This window comes from Psammomys obesus, unplaced genomic scaffold (genome assembly GCF_907164565.1).
Source record: "Psammomys obesus unplaced genomic scaffold, mPsaObe1.curated_primary_1811, whole genome shotgun sequence".
In the NCBI taxonomy this organism is placed as follows: Eukaryota; Metazoa; Chordata; class Mammalia; order Rodentia; family Muridae; genus Psammomys; species Psammomys obesus.
In genome coordinates this window covers 3,785,205-3,796,305 of record NW_026596069.1, presented here as the reverse complement: position 1 = coordinate 3,796,305, position 11,101 = coordinate 3,785,205, and the positions used below count along the sequence as shown (strand labels likewise).

The window sequence follows — 11,101 nt, the reverse complement described above, 5'->3', positions numbered from 1 at the left end:
ATGCTATGCTATGCTATGCTATGCTATGCTATGCTATGCTATGCTATAGGAGGGAGAGAACACTGTGAGGAGGCCCTCCCTGTCCTGGGCTCTGCAGGACCCAACAGTCTGTACTCTTTCCTCGAAGGCAAGTTACAGTAAATTGACAAATAGAGGAACACTGGGAAGGAAGGATAGAGTGGGGTGGTGGGGAGTGAGTAGGCACCCATGAGAACAATCGTGAACTTGTACCTGGCATCGTATTATGAGAAATTATTTGTGTGTGTGGCTGCGCACAGGTACACATGTGTACACATGCACATCGAGGGCCACAGTTGGCTCTGAGTACTGTCTCTCAGGTGCCATCCACTTTGCTTTTTGAGACAGGGTTTCCCATGGATCTAGAACTTTCCAGTAGGCTAGGCCATCTGGCTAGTGAGCCCTACCTCCCCAATCTAAGCCACCATGTATTACCTTTTCTTTTCTTTTTTTTGACATGACCACTGGGGGATGAAGCTTACAATTTTTGTGCTTTCAGGGCAAACATTTTAACTGACTGGTTTATCATCCCAGTCCAGGAAATATGTTACCTATTGATACTCAGAATATATCCTTTATATACAGATCATCATTATTCCCTATTGTAGCGAGAACTTTGTTGTTTTGGCTTCTTTGAAAAACACAGAACTATTATAAGAATGTGTTTTTGTTTTACGTACCAGGTGTGGGATATGGGACTGCCTCAGAGCAGCTGACTATGATTTACCTCATGCTCTAGCAGAGGCATGATTTTGCCAGCTGCAGATAGTTTCTGCAATTGTGTGACATTTGGAATTCTGAGGACTCTTCAGAGGGTGTATAAATGCTAGCACCCCCAAGAGGGGTGGTGGGCTGCTGGTAGGCTGTTGGTTGTGGTTTGTTAAATAATTGTGAGCAAAGAAGAACCAACGAGAAGAAACCAGATACCCTGATGGTGAAGATCAAACTTGCCCCAAGGAGCTTGATGCCCCCAATCAGCGGGAAGTATTCTAATGATAATGACTCCCCCTTTCCAATCCTTGATTTTATTCAGGAATATCTTTTCTTTCTTCTCGATCTTTTTTTTCCCCCTCATATCTAGTGTTAGGGGGTTGAAGGGGTGGGAAAAGGGTGGAGAAAGGTGGCAGAAAGAAGACCCCACAAAGCTAAAACTGTCAGCTATCCCCTTAACTAAAAGGCTAGTTATAAAATTTTGGGACTCAATACAACTTGTCAATGTCAACCCCTTGTTAATACATGAACAAAACAACATTAGCTGAGCAGGAAGAAAGTACAATACATTCAGGTCCTTGCGGGGCAGTCAGGGTTACATCAAAAGGCCCAGAGACGTGCCTGAGATCATCGCTGGTTCATAACAGGTCCAGATTCCAAACCCTACTCACTCTCATGCCAACCTCTTCATCACTAGCACATTAACAAAATCTATTTGTGATACATGGTGCTTTAGAGATGAAGAGGGCTTGAGAGATGGCCCAATAGCTTGCTCGAGCACAAGGGCCTCAGTTTGAATGTTGCAAACCATGCAAAGAAAAAAAAATAGGGCATGGTGGCAGGTACTTGTGATTCCAGCCCTAGGGAGGCAGTTAAGAGGATTCCTAGGGCTCCCTGGTCAGCATAGAATAAGTGGTGAGCTCTCGGTCAACGAGAGATCTTGTCTCCACAAACAAGGGGAGGGGGTCAGCTAGTTGGCTCAGTGGGTAAAGGCATTTGCCTCCCAGCTTGATGGCATGAGAGTTTGCACTTGGAGCCTCATAGGACCCACACGGCAAAAGGAGAGAACTGATTCCCTCAAATTGTCTTCCAACCTCCACATGTGCACACACACACACACACACACACACACAGACAGGGAGAGAGGCACACAGAGAGAAAGAGAGAGGGGTGAATGAGAGGTGACAGAGGTGAGGGTGTGGGATATTGAGGCACGAGAAAGAGCAAGGACCTCAGGGTTAGAGGTCAAAGGGACAGTAGGCCCTTTCCCACACTCGGGGCTCCCTGTGACATGGAAGCAGCCATGTTCAGGGCTTTCCAGCAGCTGGTGTGTGGTCTTGTCCAGTTCCCACCTACCCCCAGATGGAATCCAGAACCTTGGTCTGGGCTCTAGCCAGCAGGTGGGAAAGAGGCCATTGTCTGTTTCTACCATAGGTTAAAGGGCTGTACAAAAACATTGTTTTAGAAGAATGTACGAAAATTAAAATTTATAAAACTGAGGGCATCGACAGCACTCCCCCAGAAGGTCAGACTATATAAGGCTCTAAAGGGAGCACTAGGCCAAACAAAGAGGTGGTGGGGGAGGGGGGATAAGCGTGCAGCTCAGCTGCTGTGTTCTTAGCATGTCATGCCTTTGGTGTTGTCTCTGCTTGTTTCGAAGTCATATTTGCTGGCCTTTCAGGATATGCCAGGTTCTGGCCTAGGAGCTGTAAGGGTAACTTCTCAAAGACCCTTGAAGGGGCTTTTGGCCTTGGAATGGTGCCACCTTTGAGCTTTAGCGTGGTCTACACAGTCACCACCTGTTTCTGAGTGGCTCACTTGACAACTCTTTGTGCTAGGCCGTAAGCAGGAGGGTGTGGGCACAGAGCCACTCAGGAGGTCAGATTCCTTAGAAGGGGCAGATGCAGGACCCGCTGGGACTGCAAAGAATTCCCTTTGTAGCTTTGGTGGATGACTTCCAAGGCTGGGGGATTTTTTTTTTTCTTTTTTAATGAGTTGGACTACACAAACAAGCCCTTGATAGACAAGCAGATGTGTTCGGGGGAGGGTATCCAGACATCTAGGAACTGGTTACAGGTTGTTAGGAAGGGTGAAGCTGGAAAGGCAGACAGCATGGGCAGATGGCATGAGGGCCATTAGGGAAGGGTGCAGGCAGAGTGGGGCAGGCCTGACCACAGGAAAAAGAGAGAGGGTGTTGGTAAGTGCTCACAGACCATGGCTGGAACGCAGGCCTGCCTGAGGAGCTGAGGAATGAAAGGCAGCAGTCACACAGGCCTTTGGTTAGGCTAGTCAGATGCAGTTCTTTCAGTGAGCAGAACCCTTTGCCTTACACATGCTCACTAGCAACAGGCCTTTCTGTGCACCGACACCCCCTCAGGTGGACCTTAGCGGTCTGTGGAGGGTCTCACGGACTCTGACCCCAGCCTGGCTTTGTACGTAGTAGGTTGGAAGCCTGAGCCAGGCAGTCCTCCCTGAGCCTCCAGTCTTTCTTCGGCCAAATGCCTGTTACTTCAAGCATGCTGGGGTGATCCAGGCAAGGTCCATACCAGGGCTTGACTGAAAAGCACTAATACTGTTGTTACACTATCAAAAGCAAGAAATACTAGCCCCCCGCTGCTGGGGGACTGCTGAGAGTACCCACATCTGCAAGCCATCTTCTCTCTTTCTCTGAAACCAGCACTGCTGGGCACGGCTCCAGGACCCTTCTGTTCCCAAGTGAATACTGTGAAGTTGTTGGCTATTCCCTCCAACAGAGGAGAAAGCTGAGGCACTGAGATATTGTGATTCCTCCTAAAGCCCAGGGAACGCCCAGGTCTGACACCACACATGGACAGATAGAGAGATGGATGGCCTGAGCTCTGCCAGGCTCGTCCCCCAAAAGTAACAGCGTGTCTTATCAGAGTCATAAAACATGTGTAGACTTTCTCCTAACTAGAGAGGCATATTTCAAAGTGACCACATTTCCTGCCCACCAGCTTAGCCGAGATGGTGAGAGTGAGCAAGCATGCAGGTGATTTGCTATAATCATAAACGGTCATGGACATTAGTAACTGGTGTAGGACTGAAGAGATGGCTCAGTCCATAAACTGCTTGCTACACAAGAGAGAACCAGGATCCACATGCAAATTCTGGGTGTGGTAGTACATATTTGTAACCCCAGGATGATAGATCCTGGGAGCTCACTGGTAAGTCAGTCTAGCCTGCTCAGTGAGTTCCGGGACTGAGAGGCCTGTCTCAAGCTAAATGTGAACAGCACCTGAGGAATGGATAGCAGAGGCTATTCACAGGTTTGCATGCATGCCTGCACAAATAGATGCACACGCAAAAACATGAACACACACACACACACACACAACTGGCATGACCTTCAGGACAGTTTTTGAGTAATTAACATTTTAAACACATAAAATATTCATCTCATAGATTAAACCCTGGAACAGGGCACTTTACCCTGAAAGCTTACAATCATACAGAGGTCACATGGTCATATTCCACTCACAAAGATGGCTGCATCAGCCACCCAGAGATAAACCCACTTGGCTTACTTTCCCTCTCCCCACTCACTGTGGAAGCAGTTACCCACTTATACTGCGCACGCACGCGCGCGCGCACACACACACACATACACACACACACACACACACACACACGGAATGCCTCTTACCCCATAAACCTCTGCTTCCCAGAGTGTTTTGCAAGCCTCTAAAACGCTTGCCCAACCAAGGGTACCCTGGGAAAGGTCCAGCGCTTACTGTGCCAGCCCCACGAGACTCCCAATGTCCCCAGCATCTAGAGGGATTGCACAAGGGTTGGGATGTACTGTCACTTGGCGCTTCTCGTCACCTTCTCTGCCTCTGCCAGCGACAGCAGATTCTATATAAAGCTGCCAAACCTGGCATCTCTACACTGAGCCGTGACCCCTTCATCGAAGGGCAAGGCACCAGACTGCCGGTGATAACGGTGGCAATCAGGCCTAGCAGAAGCCCTGAACCCCGCTGGGTCAGGGCAGACCTGACACAGGGAAGTCAATTCTCTCTGCTCCGACCTCAGGCTCTGAGTAGCTATAACTTCATCATGGAGACAGGATATAGACACATCCTGTCTGAGTTAGCGGCAAGAAATAGGGCCCCAGGGGTCTCCCAGCAGGGACCCTGCCACAAATCCAATGGGGAAAGTAATCTTGAGAACTATATAAACAAAGGTCGTAACCCTGACAGCCCCGGAAGAGAGGTGTCTTCCCCTATTGGCCAAGCAAGATCTGAACCGGGAATCTTAGAAAACTGTTGGGTAGGGGTCAGGTGACCCTGTCCAGGCCCCCCGGCCACTGCAGCCTGGACTTCCTCGGGGCCTGAGATGAAATGAATGCAGCAGTCCTGACTTCCTGTTTCTTAACCCAGGCCCTAACTAAGCATGTGTTCACACACGTGCCTGGCATCCACACACAGGAACACAGGTCAAGCACATGTTGAAATTAATGCCTGAGAACCCTGGGATCCACACTCGCTGGTACAGTTCACCTTGGGGTGCTATAGACATCTGTAAACACCTGGCACACCTCTGCCTGGGCTTTTTTCAGGTATTTACATGTGTCTCGTTCTTACAGCCCAGGGAGAGGTGTTCTAAGACGGTTCTCACTTTGTGGATGCTGAACCTGGGGCTAAGAGACATCATAGAGACGATCCCATAGCGTGGACTGGTGACACGCATGGGCACACAGTCACAGACCACACGGCATCCACACAAGGTGCTTGTCCCCAAGTCACACAAGGCAGGGGTCCCAAGAGGGCCCCCCCCACCTATGTTTATAAGACCTGCCAAAGTGGTAGCCGACTAGGGGTGTAGCTCAGTGTTTGCCTCACGTGCGTGGGGCCCTGAGTTCCCTCTCTGGTACGGCATAGGCTCTCTGTGTGGTGCCCTGTCCCTACGGTCACAGTACCTTGGAGGTGGAGGTAGGACGATCAGAAGTTTAAAGTCATCTTTGGACATGGCCTGGCCCATTCTACGGACTAGCGCCCGGACTACATAAAACCATGTCTCAAACAAAAATAAAGAAATAAAAAATAAATAAAGGTCTCTGTTATCCTCTATTATCTTATTAGCCAACACCACGTAGGCTCTGAGTAGTGACTCTCTGAGGTGAGGGGCAAAATGGATAAACGGTGGTCGTGTTCTTTTAAAAAACAAAACTTTTAGATTGCAAAAGCCCCAAAGCAGAGAAGCAGGCAGTTCGGGCGGGGAGGCCCATCAGTGCTTCCTACATCCGGAGACTCTTCACTGCTCCTGTTACCAAGTTAAAGCGTTTAAAAAAAAAAAAAGACAGTCTTGTTTGTTTGTTTGTTTGTCGTTTCATACTCCCAGGAGAGCGGACTCCGCAAGGTCTGTGCCAGTCCCACAGCCAACAGGCCTGAAAGAACTGCTGGAGTTTCTAGGAGTCTTCCCAGGAGTTGGCCCGGACTCCCTGGTGCAAACTTGACCGGACCGTGGCGATTTGCCTTGCTGGGGGGATGGGGGTGCCTGCCTGGTTGCTGAAGGCTCGGCCTCTCCCTCCCCGGGGTCCCGGACCCTCCCCAAGCCTCACACAAAGAAACTGCACGCCACCGCAGGGCTGGTGGCCTCCCTGGACTCGGGGACACCCACCCGGCCGGAGCCCCCAGCTCGGACCCCGCGCGCTCGGTACCGCCCGGCTCAGGCCGGAATCCCGGGCAGCCCCGGTACTCACCGAGGCGCTCCGGGGGCGGCGTGCTGACGGGGCCGCTCATCGCCACGCGGTGGGGCGCACTGCGGCGGCGGGGGTCCCCAGTTTCTGGACCGTGAACCCGGCCTCTCGCTCGCACCTGGGGCTCCCACTCCGCGCGCAGCCAGCAGAAGGGAGGGGCTCCGCCCCAAGATAGGCACACTTCAAACTATTTTTTTTTTTTTCTACAACTTGGCCATGAGGTTTCCACCCATTTTTTTTTTTTTAAACACACACCCGCCCACTTCCGAACGTTTTTCTTTTGCGCTCTAACTTTCCGCTCAGGGCTCACAGCTCCCCGCGTTTCTGTTTCCAGCTGCCACTATCAGATAGAGAGAGGGCATGCAGTTATAACCACCCTCATGTGAGCACCGAAAAAGTCTCACCGGAGGAGACCTAGTGGCCTGGCTGGGCACTGTCCAAACAGGGACAGACAGGCCTTTCAAGCCTGGCTTAGGGGCCTTGTAACCAGAACCAGTCTAAACATTTCTTCTTTTTAAAACAATGCCTCTTAATTAGCATTCACTGCTGTGTATATTTGCAGGGTACGGCAAAGTATTTGACATAACATAGGCTGTGTAATGATGGTGTCAGTTAACATTCTTAACTCCTTACCGCCCTTTACTTTGGGGGATAACCAGCGCTCTCTCTCTCTCTCTGTCTCTCTCTGTCTCTCTCTCTCTCTCTCTCTCTCTCTCTCTCTCTCTCTCTCTGTGTGTGTGTGTGGACACCAATCTGTTTTAGTACCGCCTACCCAATCTCTCTATTTTCTGCTCAGGCACTAGTCACTAATAATTGCTACTGGACTTCGATACTTTGAGGTGACATTTTTGATTGTACAAGACAGATAACATTTGCATTTGTTTCCCTGGCTTAGTTAATTATACAAAAATGTCTTCTGCTTCTGTCCTTTCTATGGCACCTGAAATGGTTGCTAACTTGTATCACTATCTAAACAGTGCTGTCACCCTGCAAGCATGAGGACCGAGTTCAGTCCAAAATGTCTTGGTTACTTTTCCTGGGGCTCTGATTAAGTAAGATTTTTGCTGACTTGTAACTTGAGGGTACAGTCTGTTGTCTCAGGGAAGGAACCTACACTCGGGAAGCAGAGAGGGAGCAGGAGAGGGATGCCGTTCTCACCAGACGCTAACCTAAATAATTATAAAAAAATCAAAGAGCCAGATGCACTGGCTCACACATATCCTGAGCACTGGCCAAGTGGAGGTAGGTAGATTCCTTCAGCCGGCTGGCTGGCAGGCCTGAGTTCCAGGTTACTGAGAACTCTCTCTTAAAAATCAAGGCGGATGGTACCTAAGGAACAGCAGCAGAGGCTGGCCTCTGACCTCCACGTACCCATGTACCACGTGAAGGTAAATATCCTCACCTCACGTTTCCCCCTGTTTTGCCATCCCGCAGGTGGCATCGCTGCAGCAAGGTTAGAAGTAAGTTCAATGCTTTTGATATGCTCAGGAGCTGTTGCAGCCATTTCCAAGTTTTAGTCAAGTTGATCTGTGTCGACCTTGGGATTTAGGCACTAAATTTCATACTGGTATTAATTGTGTCATGGGGAACGTTGGTAGTTGCATTGGTTTATAGTCCTGTTGCTGTTATAGGACTCCTGACAAGAGCAACGAAGGAAGGAAGGAAGGAAGGAAGGAAGGAAGGAAGGAAGGAAGGGAAAGGAGGGAGGAGGAAGGGAGAAAGGAAGGAAGGGAGGAGGAAAGGAGGGAGGGAGGAAAGGAGGGAGGAAAATAGAAGGAAAGGAAGGAAGGAAGAGAAGGAGGAAGGGAAATGGGGGAAGGAAGGAAGGTAGGAAGGAAGGAAGGAAGAGAAGGAGGGAGGAAAATAGGGGGAAGGAAGGAAGGAAGGAAGGGTTAAACCTGTGTTAAACCCATGGCAATTTTTTTTTTTTTTCTGGCAGCATTTTGGTGCTCCAGAGCAAGCATTTTAGTCTTCCTCCTGTGAGAGAAACCTTACTTAGGAAATGGTGGAAAATATTTAAATTACTAGGTGGAAAATTTGAAGCATGGAAATCTAGAGACTCGGTGAATAGAAACAAGGAAGGAAGGAAGGAAGCAAGGAAGGAAGGAAAAGAGGGAGGGAGGGAGGGAGGGAGGAAGGAAGGAAGGAAGGAAGGAAGGAAGGAAGGAAGGAAGGAAGGGTTTACTTTGGCTCCCTCTCTGAGAAAGTGTTGGTGGCAGGAGCGTGAGGCCCCTGGGTAATTGCATCAGCAGTCAGGATGCAGGGAGCAACAAGCCCTAGCACTAGTCTCCTTTCTGTGCAGTTCTGGACCTTTGCCCACAGAATGCTGCCACCCATGTATAAGGTGAGTCTTCTCGCTCAAATTAACCTCTAGACACTCTATCACAGGCTTAGAAGCCCATCTCCAGGTGGTTGTATATTCGATCACGTTGATAATCAACACTAAACATCATATACAAGAACTCATCAATAGTATACAATGCTAGATGCCAACAAATAATACTCTCAAAGTGATGGCGGGGGACGGCAGCGGCGGCAGGTAGAGATGAGGTTGAACCTTAAATCTTACATCTGACTAAGGGATAACTTGACTAGGACAGGAGGAGAAAGGCACCACTGGAGATGTGAAGACAGTGTCTGCCTCTTGCACAAAGCAAGTTATAGACTAGCATGCTGTACGGAGAGAGAGTGGGAACTGGGTAGAACCCCAGGATGCGGGCCGCAGTGGCCAGGCCTGCAGATGCTCCAAGAAGACTTCAGGGCTTTAATTTAGTACCAGAGTCTGGTTAATTACAGGACCAATACAATACTACGAGAAAGTAAAAAAAGAACACTGCAGAGATGAGCTGGATGATCATGAGGCAGGACATGCCTGAAAAACACATGATGTCTATATTGCTTTTCTACAAGAAAAAAAAAATGAAAAAAGAAAAGAAGCAAATAACCAGAAAGATGCACACAGGCTGGGGTTAGTGCTCGCTAGTTGAAAACACATATGAACCTATGAATTTGGATCCCAGGTCTCATATAACAACCCTGGCATGACCCTGAATGCACCTGTGACCCCAGCTACAACCCAGGTACAGGATGCTAGGAGCATAGGCCTGAACAACTGTGACAGACAGATGTGAAGAGGCCCCTTTCTTCTTCCTTCCATCTGTCCTTCCTTTTCCCCTCCATCCCTTCATCTCTTCATCACTCCCTTTTTCCTTCCTTCTTTCCTCCTTTTCTTCCTCCCTCCTTTCTTTCCTTCCTTCATGCAGATGTGAATGGAGGGCAGAGGTCATCACTTCAGGAGACAGGATTTTTCTGTGAATCTCACTGAGCCGGAATATTGCTGATTGGATTAGACTAACTGGGTGATAAGCCCCAATGAGCCCTTCCAGTGTTGGATTACCAGCGTGTGGCACTGCACCCAGCGTTCATGTGGGTGCTGAGTACTGAACTCAGGCCCTTATGCCTTTATGGCAAGGCAAGCACTTTACTAACAAAACTCTCTCTCCAGCCCCAGAAGAGCCTTTCTGAAGGGGATTTCCACCATTGTTATTTTTGGAGGCAGTGAATTGTCTGGGAAGAAATCCTAAATTTCAACCCTGTTTTGATTAATGAGTTCAATAGGGTAATTCCAGCTCAGAGATGTTGCTATAGATACAGCCAAGGCCACTGGAATTTATCAGATGCTATCAGACTATTTTCCAAAATGGATCAGTTGCTGTTGCCATTAGAAGTGTGTGAGGCTCTCAGGACTTCTGTCTTTCAAATGTTTGGTGCTTTGGTTCTTTTACATTTGCTGACCATGTTGGGTATTGGTCTAAACTTGGCATAAGTTGATGCATGTCAGATCACACGGCTAATGAATTGAAGTACTTGAAATCAAGATGGGATCCTGAGCAATTAGATGGGCTGGGAAATCTGGGCTAGTTTAATTGTCAACTTGCTATGACCTAGAATCAACTGGGAAGCAAGTTTCAATGAGCCATCTTGATCAGGTTGCCTTGTACAGACATCTATAGAGTGTTGTCTTGATTGCCTTCATTCACGTGGGCAGCATCCGTCCCTGGTCCGGGGACCTGGACTTGTATGAGTGGAGAGGCCTAGCTTAGTCCCAAGCATGAATACGTTCACCCTCTCACTGCCAGCTCATTTTTTTGTCAGGTTGTTTTAATCACAGCAACAGGAATGAAAACAGTACAAGAATAGACTCAGGTGATAATGCTGGATTTGCCTTCTCTCTCTTTTGTGTACAGTTTTCTTTTATGGAGTGTATCACATAGAAAGTGGCTTGGAGACAGTAGGTCCTCAATAAGTGGGAGATGATGATGAAAGTGATGATGGTAATGGTGATGACGTTGGTGGTGGTGGTGACGGTGCTGATTTTGCGTGGCATTGTCACTTGTTGATGGTAAAAGCTGCCACGTTAGACCAATCTGGCAGAATTCTGGGGAGGTTAAGTTGAGAGTTTACTGCTGGGTGAACCCCCATGGTAGTTTGTTATATCATCTAACAAATATGTGCTCTTCCTGACCTCGGCATGAGACAGCCCCGGCTGCCCGAGATCAGGTGTGCTTCGAGGGATGTTAGTGGACTTCCCTGTGCTGCACCCAGCAGAGGCTGGAATGTTTTACGTGTGCGTGTGTGTGTGTGTGTGTGAGGGGG

General features: G+C 48.8%; 1 protein-coding gene across 1 annotated transcript in view; it reads right to left on the bottom strand.

Annotated features, from left to right (window-relative positions):
• Gypc (glycophorin C (Gerbich blood group)) overlaps positions 1–6,680 on the bottom strand; it is a 35,665-nt gene extending 28,985 nt beyond the window's left edge. Inside the window, exon 1 of the mRNA XM_055625549.1 lies at positions 6,449–6,680. Coding sequence (XP_055481524.1) covers positions 6,449–6,488 — 40 coding nt within the window. The 5' untranslated portion in view covers positions 6,489–6,680. The remainder of the gene's footprint in view (positions 1–6,448) is intronic.
• Between the last annotated feature and the right edge of the window lie 4,421 nt (positions 6,681–11,101).